The sequence below is a fragment of the Mus musculus genome, chromosome 17 (genome assembly GCF_000001635.26).
Source record: "Mus musculus strain C57BL/6J chromosome 17, GRCm38.p6 C57BL/6J".
Classification (NCBI taxonomy): Eukaryota; Metazoa; Chordata; class Mammalia; order Rodentia; family Muridae; genus Mus; species Mus musculus.
In genome coordinates this window covers 65,455,565-65,477,921 of record NC_000083.6, presented here as the reverse complement: position 1 = coordinate 65,477,921, position 22,357 = coordinate 65,455,565, and the positions used below count along the sequence as shown (strand labels likewise).

General features: G+C 43.0%; 1 protein-coding gene across 8 annotated transcripts in view; it reads left to right on the top strand.

The window, feature by feature from the left end:
* Tmem232 (transmembrane protein 232) overlaps positions 1-22,357 on the top strand; it is a 285,084-nt gene that overhangs the window by 63,161 nt on the left and 199,566 nt on the right. For 6 of the 8 annotated variants that reach the window (XR_003952145.1, XM_006524493.3, NM_001289486.1 and 3 more), the window contains one exon: positions 1,147-1,304. The exons of the other annotated variants lie outside the window; for them this stretch is intronic. Coding sequence is in view for 5 of the 6 variants with exons in the window: in XM_006524493.3 (XP_006524556.1) it covers positions 1,147-1,304 (158 nt within the window). In the remaining variant the exon portion in view is untranslated. The remainder of the gene's footprint in view (positions 1-1,146; positions 1,305-22,357) is intronic. 8 annotated transcript variants of the gene reach the window in all.

Genomic DNA, 22,357 nt, shown 5'->3' with positions numbered 1-22,357 from the left:
ACAGTGCTTGTATTTTAAAGCAGGTCTAGCTGCAGTGTAGGTGCTGGACAGGACTAGGGAGAGGAGAGGATGGTGGAGGCCATCTCGGCGTGGATGTACATAAACCAGCATCCTTCTAACTGTCCTGATTGGTCCTCAAAGGCAGAAATGCCATCAGCACTGCGATTCAACATGTTCTAATATGCATCCACTTATACACTGGAAAAAAGGACTTGTTGAGGAACGGGTATCAAAAAACATAAATAGTTGCACTGGAGAGATGTCTAGAAGAGAAACATAAACATATTGACTAATAAGGTCAAGATTTGGAAAACCGCAACAGTGGATATGAATGCCACAGAAAAAGTGAGGAGTAGGGTTTGAGAGATTACTACAGCTAAAGGGACTTGCAGGAGACAGATCCCATATGAAACCCACCGAGTCTATTTAATGTTGCTCATATGTAAATGTGTTCAGGGCTGATCACTTGAGACTGGAAAAAATGGAATAGTAACCACATATAAGTATTAATATGTACCATATATAACAATTATATATTATAATATAGAATACCCATACTATGTTTAGCCATATATATGCTTTAGTTTAAAATTTGTAAGAATTTCATAGACGAGTGCTACATTTACATTAGCTTCACCCCTCCCCTCCCCCTCTAATTCTTCTGATCTCTTTTCAAACTCATGACTACTTCTTTAATTATAGCCATGCTCCTATGTATCTATCAACAGATCACACTGATCCATTTAGCGCTGCTCATGTACGTATGTGTTTAGGGCAGACCACTGCGGGAAATCTCACAGAGCTCTACCCTTAGATGCAGACACCTTAACTAATGGCAGCAGAGAGCTGGAGACTAGTAGTATTATCTGATTGTACATTCAGCTACCACGCAAAGCTGTCCTGGATTATAAAAACTCTCATGCGATTTATTCAAGATGTAGTGTTTTCCCTCACCACCAGAGGACACACATACCATTATAAATTTTAACCAGACAGAGCAACGCACAACAGTAGGAGCCCAGAAACATCGAAACCTAATGATGCTTTCATAGCTAAAAGACAAACGGATCACACTGGCTAGCGATGGTGTGGCACAGTGCAAGATACGAGCAGAACATCTCTCACAAACAAGTTTTCTTCTAATAGCACTTCATTTCTCGGAACCGTCCTACTACAAGTATCCGAACATCATCTCCAACGTGCAGTTCATCCTGAAAACATCGGAAATTATCTGTAAAAGAGAGCTTCATTCTGAACCATTCGTGGAAAGCCCAGATGAAACTGAGGATCCATATTCTGACCTGGTTGGTAAACAGATATGGTGGGCGTACTGTGTTGTGTTTCTATAAGATAAAGTCGCTGTGACCCTACACCCATTCTCATTGATCCAGCATGCCTTGGTAGATCCAGGCTAAGCTGGAGGAGGGAGGTTGGAAGGGAGGGTTGCCAGCACACATGCTCGCTCATGCACAGCTCGTGGATCATAGAATGCTCGTTGGTTGAGGTATGGGCCGTCCGTGTGACTTGTTACTTCTCTGAGGGGCATAATGGCATAACACCTCTTCCACGTGGGCCCCACCTCAGCCACTTAAGAACAAATACCAGCATAACTTAGATTCCCAAGTTAACATGTTAGCAGGTTCTGTTTTATCAAGGGAAAGAATGTAAAGTAGAGACTGGCCACGAAACAAATGCAACAACAGGTCATGCTCTCCATGTTTCATGTTGAAATAACATTTAATATACCACCAAAGTCAACTGAAACCTTCCCAATGCTCAGACTGGCTAGCGATGATGGCACATGCCTTGAATTTCAGCACCAGGAGAGGCAGAAGCAGACTGGACTCCGTGAGTCCAAGACGAGCCTTAACGAAGTGACTTTTGTGGCAGCCAGAGCTACACAGTGAGACGCCACCCTTTCAAGCACAAATTGAGAGATTAAAATAATTCTCGTACACAGTTAAAATTTCTTATATCATTAACAATCAATTATTTAATAAGCAAATATTATACAAACACAAATCCAATGAGTCTTGTAATTGTGTATAAAACATGTTTTTCAGAAGACCAACTTCAGTCTCTTTGGTGATCATTAATTTCCTTTATTCTAATAGTTTCTGAAAAGCCGTGCTTTGAAACAGGATTTTTTTCCATTAATTTTATAGTTTATAACAGAGAATTTGTTCTTTTTAAATTTTTCAATAAAGGAAGAAATCAGGTTTTTTGCTTGTGTGTATTGTGTGCATGCATGTATATATTCATGTTTGCACGTGTGTGGACATGCATATATGCAATATACGTGCATGTCTGTCTGTATAGATTGCAAGGCCAGAGGTTGGACCCTTCACCGATTGCTCTGGATCCTCTTTACCGAGGCAGAGTCTTTCCCTGAACCTGGGGATGCTCTATTACACCTGAATAGTCTAGGTCGGAACCTTGCTCTGGGATCCCCTGTCTCCAATTTCAGAGAGCTGGTGTTGCAGGTGGGATGCCTGAGCAGTAAGCTTTTCTGTGTGTGCTATGGATTCATACCCAGTCTCACTCTTGCGCAGAAAGCACTTCATCCACCGAGCCTTCTCACCATCCTGGAAAATATATTAAATTTTTTTTAAAAAATTTAATTGTTGTTGTTTTTTTTTAAATTCACTTTATATCTGTTCAAGGAAAATACTTTTTTTTTTTTTTTTTTACTTTTACGATCTGCTTTATTTTTTTTTTCATTTTTTATTAGGTATTTAGCTCATTTACATTTCCAATGCTATACCAAAAGTCCCCCCTACCCACCCACCCCCACTCCCCTACCCACCCACTCCCCCTTTTTGGCCCTGGCGTTCCCCTGTACTGGGGCATACAACGTTTACGTGTCCAATGGGCCTCTCTTTCCAGTGATGGCCGACTAGGCCATCTTTTGATACATATGCAGCTAGAGTCAAGAGCTCCGGGGTACTGATTAGTTCATAATGTTGTTCCACCTATAGGGTTGCAGATCCCTTTAGCTCCTTGGGTTCTTTCTCTAGCTCCTCCATTGGGAGCCCTGTGATACATCCATTAGCTGACTGTGAGCATCCACTTCTGTGTTTGCTAGGCCCCGGCATAGTCTCACAAGAGATAGCTACATCCGGGTCCTTTCAATAAAATCTTGCTAGGGTATGCAATGGTGTCAGCGTTTGGATGCTGATTATGGGGTGGATCCCTGGATATGGAAGTCTCTACATGGTCCATCCTTTCATCTCAGCTCCAAACTTTGTCTCTGTAACTCCTTCCATGGGTGTTTTGTTCCCAATTCTAAGGAGGGGCATAGTGTCCACACTTCAGTCTTCATTCTTCTTGAGTTTCATGTGTTTAGCAAATTGTACCTTATATCTTGGGAATCCTAGGTTTGAGGCTAATATCCACTTATCAGTGAGTACATATTGTGTGAGTTCCTTTGTGAATGTGTTACCTCACTCAGGATGATGCCCTCCAGGTCCATCCATTTGGCTAGGAATTTCATAAATTCATTCTTTTTAATAGCTGAGTAGTACTCCATTGTGTAGATGTACCACATTTTCTGTATCCATTCCTCTGTTGAGGGGCATCTGGGTTCTTTCCAGCTTCTGGCTATTATAAATAAGGCTGCTATGAACATAGTGGAGCATGTGTCCTTCTTACCAGTTGGGGCATCTTCTGGATATATGCCCAGGAGAGGTATTGCTGGATCCTCCGGTAGTACTATGTCCAATTTTCTGAGGAACCGCCAGACTGATTTCCAGAGTGGTTGTACAAGCCTGCAATCCCACCAACAATGGAGGAGTGTTCCTCTTTCTCCTCATCCTCGCCAGCATCTGCTGTCACCTGAATTTTTGATCTTAGCCATTCTGACTGGTGTGAGGTGGAATCTCAGGGTTGTTTTGATTTGCATTTCCCTGATGATTAAGGATGTTGAACATTTTTTCAGGTGCTTCTCTGCCATTCGGTATTCCTCAGGTGAGAATTCTTTGTTCAGTTCTGAGCCCCATTTTTTAATGGGGTTGTTTGATTTTCTGAAGTCCACCTTCTTGAGTTCTTTATATATGTTGGATATTAGTCCCCTATCTGATTTAGGATAGGTAAAGATCCTTTCCCAATCTGTTGGTGGTCTCTTTGTCTTATTGACGGTGTCTTTTGCCTTGCAGAAACTTTGGAGTTTCAGTAGGTCCCATTTGTCAATTCTCGATCTTACAGCACAAGCCATTGCTGTTCTGTTCAGGAATTTTTCCCCTGTGCCCATATCTTCAAGGCTTTTCCCCACTTTCTCCTCTATAAGTTTCAGTGTCTCTGGTTTTATGTGAAGTTCTTTGATCCATTTAGATTTGACCTTAGTACAAGGAGATAAGTATGGATCGATTCGCATTCTTCTACATGATAACAACCAGTTGTGCCAGCACCATTTGTTGAAAATGCTGTCTTTCTTCCACTGGATGGTTTTAGCTCCCTTGTCGAAGATCAAGTGACCATAGGTGTGTGGGTTCATTTCTGGGTCTTCAATTCTATTCCATTGGTCTACTTGTCTGTCTCTATACCAGTACCATGCAGTTTTTACCACAATTGCTCTGTAGTAAAGCTTTAGGTCAGGCATGGTGATTCCACCAGAGGTTCTTTTATCCTTGAGAAGAGTTTTTGCTATCCTAGGTTTTTTGTTATTCCAGATGAATTTGCAAATTGCTCCTTCTAATTCGTTGAAGAATTGAGTTGGAATTTTGATGGGGATTGCATTGAATCTGTAGATAGCTTTTGGCAAGATAGCCATTTTTACAATGTTGATCCTGCCAATCCATGAGCATGGGAGATCTTTCCATCTTCTGAGATCTTCTTTAATTTCTTTCTTCAGAGATTTGAAGTTTTTATTATACAGATCTTTCACCTCCTTAGTTAGAGTTACGCCAAGATATTTTATACTATTTGTGACTATTGAGAAGGGTGTTGTTTCCCTAATTTCTTTCTCAGCCTGTTTATTCTTTGTATAGAGAAAGGCCATTGACTTGTTTGAGTTTATTTTATATCCAGCTACTTCACCGAAGCTGCTTATCAGGTTTAGGAGTTCTCTGGTAGAATTTTTAGGGTCACTTATATATACTATCATATCATCTGCAAAAAGTGATATTTTGAGTTCCTCTTTTCCAATTTGTATCCCCTTGATCTCCTTTTGTTGTCGAATTGCTCTGGCTAATACTTCAAGTACTATGTTGAAAAGGTAGGGAGAAAGTGGGCAGCCTTGTCTAGTCCCTGATTTTAGTGGGATTGCTTCTAGCTTCTCTCCATTTACTTTGATGTTGGCTACTGGTTTGCTGTAGATTGCTTTTATCATGTTTAGGTATGGGCCTTGAATTCCTGATCTTTCCAAAATTTTTATCATGAATGGGTGTTGAATCTTGTCAAATGCTTTTTCTGCATCTAACGAGATGATCATGTGGTTTTTGTCTTTGAGTTTGTTTATATAATGGATTACATTGATGGATTTTCGTATATTAAACCATCCCTGCATTCCTGGAATAAAACCTACTTGGTCAGGATGGATGATTGCTTTAATATGTTCTTGGATTCGGTTAGCAAGAATTTTATTGAGGATTTTTGCATCGATATTCATAAGAGAAATTGGTCTGAAGTTCTCTATCTTTGTTGGATCTTTCTGTGGTTTAGGTATCAGAGTAATAGTGGCTTCATAAAATGAGTTGGGTAGAGTACCTTCTACTTCTATTTTGTGAAATAGTTTGTGCAGAACTGGAATTAGATCTTCTTTGAAGGTCTGATAGAACTCTGCACTAAACCCGTCTGGTCCTGGGCTTTTATTGGCTGGGAGACTATTAATAACTGCTTCTATTTCTTTAGGTGATATGGGACTGTTTAGATGGTCAACTTGATCCTGACTCAACTTTGGTACCTGGTATCTGTCCAGAAATTTGTCCATTTCGTCCAGGTTTTCCAGTTTTGTTGAGTATAACCTTTTGTAGAAGGATCTGATGGTGTTTTGGATTTCTTCAGGATCTGTTGTTATGTCTCCCTTTTCATTTCTGATTTTGTTAATTAGGATTTTGTCCCTGTGCCCTTTAGTAAGTCTAGCTAAGGGTTTATCTATCTTGTTGATTTTCTCAAAGAACCAACTCCTCGTTTGGTTAATTCTTTGAATAGTTCTTCTTGTTTCCACTTGGTTGATTTCACCCCTGAGTTTGATTATTTCCTGCCATCTACTCCTCTTGGGTGAATTTGCTTCCTTTTTTTCTAGAGCTTTTAGATGTGTTGTCAAGCTGATAGTATGTGCTCTCTCCCGTTTCTTCTTGGAGGCACTCAGAGCTATGAGTTTCCCTCTTAGAAATGCTTTCATTGTGTCCCAAAGGTTTGGGTACGTTGTGGCTTCATTTTCATTAAACTCTAAAAAGTCTTTAATTTCTTTCTTTATTCCTTCCTTGACCAAGGTATCATTGAGAAGAGTGTTGTTCAGTTTCCACGTGAATGTTGGCTTTCCATTATTTATGTTGTTATTGAAGATCAGTCTTAGGCCATGGTGGTCTGATTATACATGGGACAATTTCAATATTTTTGTATCTATTGAGGCCTGTTTTGTGACCAATTATATGGTCAATTTTGGAGAAGGTACCGTGAGGTGCTGAGAAGAAGGTATATCCTTTTGTTTTAGGATAAAATGTTCTGTAGATATCTGTTAGGTCCATTTGTTTCATAACTTCTGTTAGTTTCACTGTGTCCCTGTTTAGTTTCTGTTTCCACAATCTGTCCATTGATGAAAGTGGTGTGTTGAAGTCTCCCACTATTATTGTGTGAGGTGCAATGTGTGCTTTGAGCTTTACTAAAATGTCTTTAATGAATGTGGCTGCCCTTGCATTTGGAGCGTAGATATTCAGAATTGAGAGTTCCTCTTGGAGGATTTTACCTTTGATGAGTATGAAGTGTCCCTCCTTGTCTTTTTTGATAACTTTGGGTTGGAAGTCGATTTTATCCGATATTAGAATGGCTACTCCAGCTTGTTTCTTCAGACCATTTGCTTGGAAAATTGTTTTCCAGCCTTTCACTCTGAGGTAGTGTCTGTCTTTTTCCCTGAGATGGGTTTCCTGTAAGCAGCAGAATGTTGGGTCGTGTTTGTGTAGCCAGTCTGTTAGTCTATGTCTTTTTATTGTGGAATTGAGTCCATTAATATTAACAGATATTAAGGAAAAGTAATTGTTGCTTCCTTTTATTTTTGTTGTTAGAGTTGGCATTCTGTTCTTGTGGCTGTCTTCTTTTTGGTTTGTTGAGGGATTACTTTCTTGTTTGTTCTAGGGCGTGATTTCCATCCTTGTATTGCTTCTTTTCTGTTATTATCCTTTGAAGGGCTGGATTCGTGGAAAGATATTGTGTGAATTTGGTTTTGTCGTGGAATACTTTGGTTTCTCCATCTATGGTAATTGAGAGTTTGGCCGGGCATAGTAGCCTGGGCTGGCATTTGTGTTCTCTTAGTGTCTGTATAACATCTGTCCAGGCTCTTCTGGCTTTCATAGTCTCTGGTGAAAAGTCTGGTGTAATTCTGATAGGCCTTCCTTTATATGTTACTTGACCTTTCTCCCTTACTGCTTTTAATATTCTATCTTTATTTAGTGCATTTGTTGTTCTGATTATTATGTGTCGGGAGGAATTTCTTTTCTGGTCCAGTCTATTTGGAGTTCTGTAGGCTTCTTTTATGATCATGGGCATCTCTTTCTTTATGTTTGGGAAGTTTTCTTCAATTATTTTGTTGAAGATGTTTGCTGGTCCTTTGAGTTGAAAATCTTCATTCTCATCCACTCCTATTATCCGTAGGTTTGGTCTTCTCATTGTGTCCTGGATTTCCTGGATGTTTTGAGTTAGGATCCTTTTGCATTTTGTATTTTCTTTGACTGTTGTGTCGATGTTCTCTATGGAATCTTCTGCACCTGAGATTCTCTCTTCCATTTCTTGTATTCTGTTGCTGATGCTCGCATCTATGGTTCCAGATCTCTTTTCTAGGGTTTCTATCTCCAGCGTTGCCTTGCTTTGTGTTTTCTTTACTGTGTCTACTTCCCTTTTTAGTTCTAGTATGGTTTTGTTCATTTCCATTACCTGTTTGGATGTGTTTTCCTGTTTTTCTTTAAGGACTTCTACCTGTTTGGCTGTGTTTTCCTGCTTTTCTTTAAGGGCCTGTAACTCTTTAGCAGTGCTCTCCTGTAATTCTTTAAGTGACTTATGAAAGTCCTTCTTGATGTCCTCTATCATCATCATGAAAAATGCTTTTAAATCTCGGTCTAGATTTTCGGTTGTGTTGGAGTGCCCAGGACTAGGTGGGGTGGGAGTGCTGCGTTCTGATGATGGTGAGTGGTCTTGATTTCTGTTAGTAGGATTCTTACGTTTGCCTTTCGCCATCTGGTAATCTCTGAAGCTAGCTGTTATAGTTGTCTCTGTTAAGAGCTTGTACTTCAGGTGACTCTGTTAGCCTCTATAAGCAGACCTGGGAGGGTAGCACTCTCCTTGGTTTCAGTGGGTAGAGTATTCTCTGCAGGAAAGCTCTCTTCTTGCAGGGAAGGTACCCAGATATCTGGTGTTCGAACCGGACTCCTGGCAGAAGTTGTGTTCCACTCACTAGAGGTCTTAGGATCCCGTGGGGAATCCTGTGTGGGCCCTTGCGGGTGTCAGGCGACTCTGCTGGCATGGCAGCCCGGGGCTCGAGTGGAGCGGAAGGGGCTTTTGCCCCGGGTCAGGCCCGGGTAGTCTGCTTCCCTGTGTACCGCAGTCTCAGGTTCCGCGCGCGATTGGATTGGGGCCGGCGCTGTGTTCCACTCACCAGAGGTCTTAGGATCCCGTGGAGAATCCTGTGTGGGCCCTTGCGGGTGTCAGGCAACTCTGCTGGCCAGGAAGCCCTGGGCTGGAGTGGAGCGGAAGGGGCTTTTGTCAGGAAAATACTTTATTTTATTTTATTTTATTTTATTTTATTTTTTAAGAATTTCTTTGCTTTTCTTTTTGTCTTTTTTTTTATTACATATTTTCCTCAGTTACATTTCCAATGCTATCCCAAAAGTCCCCCATACCCACCCACCCCACTCCCCTACCTGTTATTAGACGCGTTCTCACGACCGGCCAGGAAGAACACCACAGACCAGAATCTTCTGCGGCAAAGCTTTATTTCTTACATCTTCAGGAGCAAGAGTGCAAGAAGCAAGAGCGCAAGAAGCAAGAGAGAGAGAAAACGAAACCCCGTCCCTCTTAAGGAGCATTCTCCTTCGCCTCGGACGTGTCACTCCCTGATTGGCTGCAGCCCATCGGCCGAGTTGACGTCACGGGGAAGGCAGAGCACAAGTAGTCATAAGATACCCTTGGCACATGCGCAGATTATTTGTTTACCACTTAGAACACAGCTGTCAGCGCCATCTTGTAACGGCGAATGTGGGCGCGGCTCCCAACATCTCCCCCTATCCTTTTAATAAGAGCAAATAGGCCACCCATATTAATGAGAGTGGAGATAGAGGTCAAATCCCCAGTGTGTAGGTAAAGGAGCCATGTACAGGATTAGCTCTTAGGCTTACAGGCTTTTACCCAGAGCAACCCTGACCTGCTCCCGTGTCGTTTTGCCTGGGGGAAGGGAACTAGGACACTGAACCTTCATGAAAGATGACATGTCTCCCTAGAATAGGCTCATATATGCCGCAGAGCCTTTCCATTGCAGTGCTTAGCCGTGCAACTCTCTCGGGCTGCTGAAGCACACTCACTCTATCCCGTGCAATGAGTCTAGCCTCATGGGATATAAGAGCTGAGTGGCCAGCGACCTATTGCCTAAGCATAGATATATCATATATCAGGGGGAGCTCCATGTTCTAGTCCTGCAAGCGCCTGGGCAATAACCACCTTGTCTCTCCTAGTTTAGGCCTTAAGCTTACAGACCAATCAAAGAAGCAACACTAATCCACAGCAAAGTGTATCTCCAAATAATATTAATCCCACCCATTTTTTAAAGAAAGAAAATGCTGAGGAGATCCAATTGGGTAATCCTTTGGTCAGCGACAGGTCCAAGCGCGTGGAGTTGACCTGAAGTCTCAATTCCCGAAGGATCTGTTCAAATTCAGCCATCCAATTCTGTAACATATACTGAAAAAGACTTTTTGACAAATTAGCTGCCCTAGTAAATTTAACATACTGAATGGAAATAACACACAATCCCGGAAACTTTTGTTCACATCCCAGCTGAGTTATTTGTCATAATACATCTAGTTGTATCTGGACAAGATCTATGAGTTGATTAACCAGCATGAGACCTCTCTGTATCTTGACATTAGCTGAGGCCTGTTCATCTATGACTGTAGTCACTGAGGCTGACAAAGTGTTAATGGTGTCAGTCGTCTGGACCTGTCCAGACAGAGCCAAGGCTGTCTGAATCAAGGCCAAACCCAGTTCCTAGTTAGTGGTAAAAAAGCAGGAGAATACTTGAGCATTATACATCACCATCATTGGGAGTGGAAATGTCGACATTATCCCCCAACGCTGCTCTCTTTTTATTATTGACGCCCTGGACATCACCAAGACGAGGGACATTAGTATTTCCTTGGTCAGTCTGGATTTTTCGGGTGAGTCTTTCTGGTACCCAAAATGGGTTGTCTTCATTCTGTGGGAAAACACAGATAGCTCCCCTGGATCTTATCAAAATAGGATCCGGGCCATACCATTTATTATCAAGGACATTTTTCCATTTAACCATCTCATTGGGCCTATCTGGCTCTGAACAATGACGTTCAGCCGCAGTATGGCCATGAGCATCAATATTTAAAAAATTGAGTGTAAAGAGTGCCAAAGACACAGACACTCTTGGTGCTCGGGGTACAGTCTCCTCAAAATTTCCCCTCTTCTGTTTTATAAGATAGGTTTTGAGGGTGCGATGCGCACGCTCAACAATACCCTGTCCTTGAGGGTTGTATGGAAGTCCAGTCAGGTGGGTCACGTCCATCTGACGGCAGAACTGTTGGAATTTTTGAGACGTATAAGCTGGTCCATTATCAGTCTTAAGGAGTCTGGGTTTCCCCCAAGCACTCCATGTCTCAAGACAATGTTGAATCACATGTGAGGCTTTTTCTCCGGTTAACGGAGAAGCAAACATGATGCCAGAACATGTGTCAATGGACACATGGAGATATTGAAGTTTTCCAAAGGAAGAAACATGTGTAACATCCATTTGCCAGACCTGTAGAGGTCGAATACCGCGTGGGTTAATTCCCACATGAGGAACTGGCAAGAACTCACAGCAGCTTTGACATTGAGTAACAATGTCACGGGCTTCTTTTCTTGTCAAGGAGAAACGACTGCGTAATGTTTCAGCCGTCACATGAAAATTGTTATGAAAATTTCTTGCAGCCTCTACTGGGGATGATAGGGCAGCAGCCACCACTTTAGTGGCCTTATCTGCCAAATCATTTCCCAGAGCCATGGGGCCAGGTAGGCCTGAATGGGCTCTAACATGAGTAATATAAACAGGAGATCTTCTAGATAACAAAACTAATTGTATCTGCTGAAAAATATTGGCAACTCTACTGGAAGGCTTAATCACTCTAGCCACTTCTAAAAGATTTACTGCATTAACCACATAACAGGAATCTGACACAATATTAAGGGGTTCTAAAAAGGTTTTTAAAACTTCTAAGACCACTAAACATTCTACCACTTGAGGTGAATTTTCATTATATTGTTTGGATACCACTTTACCATTAGCCACATAGGCACCTATGCCAGTTTTTGATCCATCAGTATATACCACAATCCCATTTTTAAGTGGGTTTCTTACTGTTATTTGTGGAAACACAACAGATTGATTTTGGGCAAACTGTAAGATTGGATGTTTTGGATAATGGTTATCTATTTTTCCTGAAAAGGAGGTAACTAAAACTGCCCAATCATTAGATGTGGCTGCCAAGGTTTGAACCTGTGCAGCGGTATAAGGTACAATTAAAAGATATGGACTTTGCCCAAAGTGGGTGATTGCTGCTTTTAGGCCTTTAAGGGCAAGCTGTGCAATTGCATCAGGATACCAATCTATTATTTTAGCTGGGGATACGTTTGGATGGATCCACAACAATGGCCCATTCTGCCACAAAACTGCAGTTGGCAATTGTGCTGTCTTAAAGACACACAAACTGAAAGGCTGCGAATCCTCAATACGTTGTAATTGTGCATTCTGTAAGGCTTTTTCCACCTTTTGTAAGGCCTGGTTAGCAGCTAGAGTAAGAGTCCTAGGGGAGGAGATATGAGGATCTCCTTCTAAAATACTAAACAAAGGCCTTAACTCAGCGGAAGGAATCTTTAAAAAAGGTCTAAGCCAATTAATATCTCCCAACAGCTTTTGGAAATCATTTAAGGTATGGAGGTGATCTCTTCTTATCTCTACCTTTTGGGGCACAATCTTATCTGGGGACACCACAGAGCCCAAGAATTGTCCTGTATCAGAAATTTGGACCTTTTCTGTGGCTATCTGTAAACCCCACTGACTTAAAGTTTTAAGTAGAAAAGGATATGCCTTTTGTAGCATGGTAAGGTCTTTATGGCACAGGAGGATGTCATCCATGTAAAGGAGCAAAATTAAAGAGGGGAATTGTTCCCTCACTGGCAAAAGAGCTTCTTGTACATAAAGTTGACACATAGTAGGACTATTGGACATTCCCTGTGGTAAGACCTTCCATTGATACCTCTTATCAGGTTCCATGTGATTAATAGAGGGGATGGTAAAGGCAAATCTGGGCCTATCTCTTGGACACAAAGGTATAGAAAAGAAACAATCTTTAATATCTATAATAATTAAATTCCAGCCACGTGGTAAGGCGGAAAGTACAGGGAGACCCCTCTGTACTGGGCCAAATAAGTTCATTTGCTCATTAATGGCTCTGAGGTCATGGAGCAGTCTCCACTTTCTTGACTTTTTCTTAATTACAAAAATTGGAGTATTCCAAGGTGAGGTAGAGGGTTCAATATGGCCTAGTTTTAATTGTTCCTCTACCAGTTGAATCACAGCTTCTAGTTTTTCAGAGGATAGGTGCCATTGAGGAACCCACACTGGGTCCCCTGTTTTCCATGGTATGGGTCGTGCTGCCCCAATGGCCGCTAAGGAAAAACCCAGACCCTGTCTGTCTTGGTTTCCATTAGGTGAGATGGGCTCTATCCTTCCCTGTTCTTGATGTCCTAACCCTTTTCCTTCTTTATAACCCATCTTTGCCATGATATTTTTTGCTTTAGTTGAATACCCTCCCGATGGGGCGTTTTCATTGGACAAAATAAGGCCCAAATGCTGCATAATATCCCTTCCCCAGAGGTTAACCGGGAGTGGGAGCACATAAGGTATGAATTTCCCTTGCTGTCCTTCAGAGGATTCCCACGTCAAGGCAACGGAGCTTATAGTGGGACATGATTGATATCCTAGGCCCTGTAATGAATGAGATGACTCTGTGGTGGGCCATGCTTTGGGCCACCAATGTGTAGAAATTATACTTTTATCTGCTCCGGTATCAAGGATGCCTTCAAACTCTTTTCCATTAATCTTAAGGCGGAGCTTAGGTCTATCATTTAAAGATACAACCAAATAGGCAGAATCATTTCCTGAGGAGCCCATTTTCTTTATCTCAGGTTCTGCAGATTTTTCCCTGGTATTATCAGGGAGGAGCAGCAGCTGAGCTATCCTATCTCCTTTACTAATAGAAAAAACGCCTTTAGGGCTTGAGCACAGGACCTGTATTTCAGGGGAATGTTGACAATCCATAACTCCAGGGTGGACTACTAAGCCCTGCAAGGTGAGTGAACCCCGGCCGAGAATAAGGCCCATGGTTCCCAGGGGCAAGGATGGTATAGGCTCCACTGGCACCGGCTGAATACTCATTTGAGGCATTAATAGGAAGTCGGAGGCGGCACGCAGGTCCACCCTTGTGGGTCTTCCTGGGTCGCCTCTCTGACTGCTTCCTGGGTCCTGACAAACCGGTTCCCATATCTTTGAGGGCCCTGGGACCGAGGGCCCGATGACCCGTTTTTTGGCACATAAGCTGATTGACTATCAGGTGGGGGAAGAATTCTGCCCTTTATATCCCTCACAGAGCGACACTGGTCGGCTCTATGATAACCCTTGCCACACTTAGAGCAAAGAGTGAGAGTCCCTCCCTGTTTATCTGGAGCTCTGCAATCTTTCTTAAAATGCCCAGGCTTTCCGCAGTTAAAACATGTCCTCTGATCATTTCTGCTCATGGAGCGGTTCTGAGATTGAAGGATGGCGGCCGCTAAGCCTGCATTGGTGAGAGGTCCCCCAAGCTCTCGACAGACCCTGAGCCAGTCTTGTAAGCCTTTGTTCTTTCTTGGGGCTATGGCCGCTCGGCACTCCTTTGTGGCTTGCTCATAGATTAGCTGTTCTATCAGAGGCGCAGCTTGCTCTGACTCTCCAAAAATACGCTCTGCTGCCTCTGTCATTTTGGCCACAAAATCTGAGAAGGATTCCTGAGGTCCCTGGATTATCTTTGTTAACTGACCAGTGGTTTCACCTGCTCGAGAGAGCGCCTTCCAGGCCCTAATAGCCGTGGAAGAAATCTGGGCATAAGCTCCCCAATGGTAGTTTGTCTGATCAGCAGAATAAGCTCCCTGACCCGTTAACAAGTCAAAAGTCCAATCTCTCTGCTCTGGAGTCAAAGCAGCTGCGTTTGCTCGGGCCTGCGCTTGTGCAGCTTCGTGCCAAAGCGCTCTCCATTCCATATATTTGCCCATACTAGGGAGAGCGGCTTTTACAACCGTTTGCCAGTCAGCAGGAGTTAGTGCCATGCCGGCGAGCCTGTCTAACTGCACCAAGGTAAAATTAGCATTGGTTCCATATTTACGGACCGACTCGGCAATTTCTTTAATTTGTAAGTATTCTACCGGAGCGTGGACACGCCCACCCTCGGCTCCTTCAAAGACCGGAAATGCCTGTTGTATTTTCCTTTGTTCCTCTCTGGGAATGAATGAGTCTGCGCACTGCCTCTCTGCGCACTGCCTCTCTGCGCATTGCTGACGCACTACGCAGGGCGGGGACTCCGCATAGGGCGGACCTTGAAGCCGACTGCCCTGAGGCCAATCAGCAAACTGGCCTTCGCCAGCCGCTTTTGGCTTTTTTCTTGACCAATTAGCTGGCTGGTAATGGGCTGCTTCTTCCTCCCAGTCTGTTTCCTCAGAGGAGAATTCTTCACCTGCTTCAGAGCTACTAAGAGCTGGCTTCCTGAGCCCATCCAGCGATGAGCACAGGCTCCTTTTCCTAGAGACCTCCGCTAATTGATCTTTCTTCTTTTCCCTTTTTCCTCTTTTTCTTCTAATCTCTCTCCAGGTATTCTTACCTGACCTAAACTTTTCCTCGGGTTCAAGACCCTTGGAAAGGCCTGTATACTTATTTTGTGTACCATATTTTCTCTTTGCTCCTACTCTCTCTCCCCGCTTTACTTCTGATAGCTTGTCCTGAATTTCATCTAGAATCCGCCCTATCTTAACCACTTGATAACATGTGAAAAGGAACAAAAGGGCTCCTAACACCAGAAAAAATTCAAGGCCAAACATTTTCCACTTTACTTCTGATAGACTGTCTTGAATTTCGTTAGAAAGTTCAAGATCAGACTTACCTCGTAAAGCTGTACTCACTGGTACTCTCGTTCCCCAGCTGAAAAGTTCTGAATTCATACAGTTGAATCCTTCTTAACAGTCTGCTTTACGGGAACCTTTATTACCGCGACCCGCAGTTCTGGTTTTGGAATGAGGGATCTTCCTTGCGCCAGTCCCGAGTTTTTTTTCTCGTCCCGGAATTCGGCACCAATTGTTATTAGACGCGTTCTCACGACCGGCCAGGAAGAACACCACAGACCAGAATCTTCTGCGGCAAAGCTTTATTTCTTACATCTTCAGGAGCAAGAGTGCAAGAAGCAAGAGCGCAAGAAGCAAGAGAGAGAGAAAACGAAACCCCGTCCCTCTTAAGGAGCATTCTCCTTCGCCTCGGACGTGTCACTCCCTGATTGGCTGCAGCCCATCGGCCGAGTTGACGTCACGGGGAAGGCAGAGCACAAGTAGTCATAAGATACCCTTGGCACATGCGCAGATTATTTGTTTACCACTTAGAACACAGCTGTCAGCGCCATCTTGTAACGGCGAATGTGGGCGCGGCTCCCAACACCTACCCACTCACTCCCATTTTTGGCCCTGGCATTCCCATGTACTGGGGCATATAAAGTTTGCCTGTCCAATGGGCCTCTCTTTCCAGTGATGGCCGACTAGGCCATCTTTTGATACATATGCAGCTAGAGTCAAGAGCTCTGGGATACTGGTTAGTTCATAATGTTGCACCTACAGGGTTGCAGATCTCTTTAGCTCCTTGGCTACTTTCTCTAGCTCCTCCATTGGGGGCCCTGTGATCCATCCAATAGCTGACTGTGAGCATCCACTTCTGTGTTTGCTAGGCCCCGGCCTAATCTCACAAGAGACAGCTATATCAGGGTCCTTTCAGCAAATGCTTGCTAGTGTATGCAATGGTGTCAGCGTTTGGAGTCTAATTATGGGATGGATCTCTGGATATGGCAGTCTCTAGATGGTCCATCCTTTTGTCTCAGCTCCAAACTTTGTCTCTGTAACTCCTTCCATGGGTGTTTGTTTCCAATTCTAAGAAGGGGCAAAGTGTCCACACTTTGGTCTTCGTTCTTCTTCAGTTTCATGTGTTTTGCAAATTGTATCTTATATCTCGGGTATACTAAGTTTCTGGGCTAATATCCACTTATCAGTGAGTACATATCATTTGAAATCTTTTGTGATTGTGTTACCTCACTCAGGATGATGCCCTCCAGGTCCAACCATTTGCCTAGGAATTTCATAAATTCATTCCTTTTAATAGCTGAGTAGTACTCCATTGTGTAAATGTGCCACATTTTTTGTATCCATTCCTCTGTTGAGGGGCATCTGGGTTCTTTCCAGCTTCTGGCTATTATAAATAAGGTTGCTATGAACATAGTGGAGCATGTGTCCTTCTTACTGGTTGGGACATCTTCGGGATATATGCCCAGGAGAGGTATTGCGGGATCCTCCGGTAGTACTATGTCCAATTTTCTGAGGAACCGCCAGATTGATTTCCCGAGTGGTTGTACAAGCTTGCAATCCCACCAACAATGGAGGAGTGTTCCTCTTTCTCCACATCCTCGCCAGCATCTGCTGTCACCTGAATTTTTGATCTTAGCCATTCTGACAGGTGTGAGATGGAATCTCAGGGTTGTTTTGAATTGCATTTCTCTGATGACTCTAGCTGCATATGTATCAAAAGATGGCCTAGTCGGCCATCACTGGAAAGAGAGACCCATTGGACAGGCAAACTTTATATGCCCCAGTACAGGGGAACGCCAGTGCCAAAAAGGGGGAGTGGGTGGGTAGGGGAATGGGGGTGGGTGGGTATGGGGGACTTTTGGTATAACATTGGAAATGTAAATGAGCTAAATACCTAATAAAAAATGGAAAAGGGGAAAAAAAAAGGATGTTGAATATTTTTTCAGGTGCTTCTCAGCCATTCAGTATTCCTCAGGTGAGAATTCTTTGTTCAGTTCTGAGCCCCATTTTTAATGGGGTTATTTGATTTTCTGGAGTCCACCCTCTTGAGTTCTTTATATATATTGGATATTAGTCCCCTATCTGATTTAAGATAGGTAAAGATCCTTTCCAAATCTGTTGGTGGCCTTTTTGTCTTATTGACGGTGTCTTTTGCCTTGCAGAAGCTTTGCCGTTTCATGAGGTCCCATTTGTCAATCCTCGATCTTACAGCACAAGCCATTGCTGTTCTATTCAGGAATTTTTCCCCTGTGCCCATATTTTCGAGGCTTTTCCCCACTTTCTCCTCTATAAGTTTCAGTGTCTCTGGTTTTATGTGAAGTTCCTTGATCCACTTAAATTTGACCTTAGTACAAGGAGATAGGAATGGATTGATTCGAGTTCTTCTACATGATAACAAACAGTTGTGCTAGCACCATTTGTTGAAAATGCTGTCTTTCTTCCACTGGATGGTTTAGCTCCCTTGTCGAAGATCAAGTGACCATAGGTGTGTGGGTTCATTTCTGGGTCTTCAATTCTATTCCATTGTTCTACTTGTCTGTCCCTATACCAGTACCATGCAGTTTTTTATCACAATTGCTCTGTAGTAAAGCTTTAGGTCAGGCATGGTGATTCCACCAGAGGTTCTTTTATCCTTGAGAAGAGTTTTTGCTATCCTAGGTTTTTTGTTATTCCAGATGAATTTGCAGATTGCTCTTTCTAATTCATTGAAGAATTGAGTTGGAATTTTGATGGGGATTGCATTGAATCTGTAGATTGCTTTTGGCAAGATAGCCATTTTTACAATGTTGATCCTGCCAATCCATGAGCATGGGAGATCTTTCAATCTTCTGATATATTTAATTTCTTTCTTCAGAGACTTGAAGTTTTTATCATACAGATCTTTCACTTCCTTGGTTAGAGTCACGCCAAGATATTTTATATTATTTGTGACTATTGAGAATTTCTTTCTCAGCCTGTTTATTCTTTGTGTAGAGAAAGGCCATTGACTTGTTTGAGTTAATTTTATATCCAGCTACCTCACCGAAGCTGTTTATCAGGTTTAGGAGTTCTCTGGTGGAATTTTTAGGGTCACTTATATATACTATCATATCATCTGCAATAAGTGATATTTTGACTTCATCTTTTCCAATTTGTATCCCCTTGATCTCCTTTTGTTGTCGAATTGCTCTGGCTAGGACTTCAAGTACTATGTTGAATAGGTCGGGAGAAAGTGGGCAGCCTTGTCTAGTCCCTGATTTTAGTGGGATTGTTCAAACTTCTCACCATTTACTTTGATGTTGGCTACTGGTTTGCTGTAGATTGCTTTTATCATGTTTAGCTATGGGCCTTGAATTCCTGATCTTTCCAAGGCTTTTTTTTTACTTTGGTTTCTCCATCTATGGAAAGATAGTGTGTGAATTTGGTTTTGTCGTGGAATACTTTGGTTTCTCCATCTATGTTAATTGAGAGTTTGGCCGGGTATAGTAGCCTGGGCTGGCATTTGTGTTCTCTTAGTGTCTGTATAACATCTGTCCAGGCTCTTCTGGCTTTCATAGTCTGTGGTGAAAAGTCTGGTGTAATTCTGATAGGCCTGCCTTTATATGTTACTTGACCTTTCTCCCTTACTACTTTTAATATTCTCTATTTAGTGCATTTGTTGTTCTGATTATTATGTGTCGGGAGGAATTTATTTTCTGGTCCAGTCTATTTGGAGTTCTGTAAGCTTCTTGTGTGTTCATGGGCATGTCATTCTTTAGGTTTGGGAAGTTTTCTTCTATAATTTTGTTGAAGATTTTTGCCGGCCCTTTAAGTTGAAAATCTTCATTCTCATTAACTCCTATTATCCGTAGGTTTGGTCTTCTCATTGTGTCCTGGATTTCCTGGATGTTTTGAGTTAGGATCTTTTTGCGTTTTGCATTATCTTTGATTGTTGTGCCGATGTTCTCTATGGAATCTTCTGCACCTGAGATTCTCTCTTCCATCTCTTGTATTCTGTTGCTGATGCTCGCGTCTATGGTTCCAGATTTCTTTCCTAGGGTTTCTATCTCCAGCATTGCTTCGCTTTGTGTTTTCTTTATTGTGTCTACTTCCCTTTTTAGGTCTAGTATGGTTTTGTTCATTTCCATCACCTGTTTGGATGTGTTTTCCTGTTTTTCTTTAAGGACTTCTACCTGTTTGGTTGTGTTTTCCTGTTTTACCCTAAGGACTTGTAACTCTTTAGCAGTGTTCTCCTGTATTTCTTTAAGTGAGTTATTAAAGTCCTTCTTGATGTCCTCTACCATCATCATGAGATATGCTTTTAAATCTGGGTCTAGCTTTTCGGTTGTGTTGGGGTGCCCAGGACTAGGTGGGGTGGGAGTACTGCGTTCTAATGATGGTTAGTGGTCCTGATTTCTGTTAGTAGGATTCTTATGTTTGCCTTTTGCCATCTGTTAATCTCTGGAGCTAGTTGTTATAGTTGTCTCTGGTTAGAGCTTGTTCCTCAGGCGACTCTGTTAGCCTCTATCAGCAGACCTGGGAGACTAGATCTGTCCTTAGTTTCAGTGGTCAGAACTCTCTGCAGGCTAGCTCTCCTCTTGTAGGGAAGGTGCCCAGATATCTGGTGTTTGAACCTGACTCCTAGCAGAAGTTGTGTTCCACTCACCAGAGGTCTTAAGATCCCCTGAGGGTCCTGTGAGGACCTTGGGGGTGTCCAGAAACTCAGCGCACAAGGAACCCCGGTACTGGAGTGGACCGGAAGGGACTTGTGCCCCTGATCAAGCCAGGTTATCTGCTTCTTTAATTAATGCAGTCTCAGGTCTTGTGCGATTGGATTGGAGCAGACACTGTGTTCTACTTACCAGAGGTCTTAGGATCCCGTGGGGTATCCTGTGTGGGTCCTTGCGGGTGTCCAGAGACTCTCTGGGCCAGGAACCCCTGTGCTGCAGTGAACCGGAAGGGACTTGTGCCCCTGATCAGGATGGGTTATCTGCTTCCTTAATTAAAGCAGTCTCAGGTCCCGCAGGATTAGATTGAAGCAGATGCTGTGTTCCACTCACCAGAGGTCTTAGGATCCCGTGGGGGATCCTGTGTGGGTCTTTGCGGGTGTCCGGAGACTCCCCGGGCCAGGAAACCCTGTGCTGCAATGGACCGGAAGGGACTTGTGCCCCTGATCAGGCCGGGTTATCTGCTTCCTTAATTAATGCAGTCTCAGGTCCCGTGCAATTGGATTGGAGCAGGCGCTGTGTTCCACTCACCAGAGGTCTTAGGATCCCGTGGGGGATCCTGTATGGGTCCTTGTGGGTGTCCGGAGACTCCCCAGGCCAGGAACCCCTGTTCTGCAGTGAACCGGAAGGGACTTGTGCCCCTGAAGAATTTATATTTTGTTTGTTTGTTTTTGTTTTTTGAGGCAGGGTTTCTCTGTGTAGCTCTGGCTGACCTGGAACTCACTTTGTAGACCAGGCTGGCCTCGAACTCAGAAATCCACCTGCCTCTGCCTCCTGAGTGCTGGGATTAAACGTGTGCATCACCACGCCCGGCTGGAAAATAGTTTTAATCTAAGGTAAGTTCTAATGATTTGTGAAATTGAAGGATTTATGGAAATTCCTCTTAAAATAGCTTTATTTATGTGTGACCTCACAGTCTTCCCACACTCCCTTTGGGGCCTTTCAAACATCAACTATAAATTTAACAGATAGGAAAATACATTTTATCATGTACATGTATACCCTTTAAGCTTAAGTATTTGTCTCCTGGCTCATTAGCGATAAACTGTCTACGTAAAAAGTGAAGTTTGCTATGTAATTTGGACCATTTGGTTATAATTAGTAACGAATGCAAATTGTGTCATGCAAAAAGAGGCACTTGTTTCAGAATTAAAAGTATGTTTTGATGATAAATACACTTAAAATAAGACAGGAAGCTGCAAGAAGAACATTGATCCGAAGAGTAACGGCCTGCTTGACAACTGCCTGTGATCTAAGGAGGTCGGTCGGCATAGCTTTTCTGTACCTCTGATTCCTTGTTTGTATAAAAAAAGCTCTGCCTATTTTCACGATGATCACGATAATCATCACCGCCACCACCATCGCCTTAACTGAATAAATAAAACACTAGTTTTCGAATGAAATGCCACAAACACATAGCCATTTATATTTAGGTGTTCGCTCTAACCTAGACAGTTCATTGATTTTCTGTCACGTTACCTTGACAGAAAGTAGTGTTCTGAGTGTTCTATCTTCAGATATGGTGCTGCAAGGTGCAATTCGCATATACACACACGGCAATCTTAGCCACCCCATGCTCTGGCTCAGGTGGGGCCACGCATTTCCAGGCTTGTGTTCCTGAAGAGCAAGTCTATGTCTACCCTTGGAAGTAATGGACGGGGGATGCTAGAAGAGGCAGAGGCCACAGCTCATGGAATGGACACATCAGCCGAGAGTGACGTGCGCAGTGGTTGAGTATTCCTCTGCCTTTTCCACTTTGTAGAACAAAGGACCTCAATTCTATTTCCGTTCCATCTATGCGATTCTCTGAGGGGACTATATAACACATTTGGGGCTGTCAGGTTTATTGCCTTTCTTTTTCCTTCTTCAATTACTTCATAATATAACAACTATAAAGGAGAGTCGAGCCACAGTGCTTCTAAGTCACCTCTCGGCTAATCAGCTCTGATTCATGGCATGATTGCAAGCCCTAAAGTTCCCTAGTTTCCACCCAATTTCTCCAGTGTGGCTTTTTGAAGCCAGCCTCTCCAGTTCAGCTGAGCATCTGCCCATTCAATACCCATTTCATTCCCTACTTTGGGGAATGAAAGAGGAAAGGA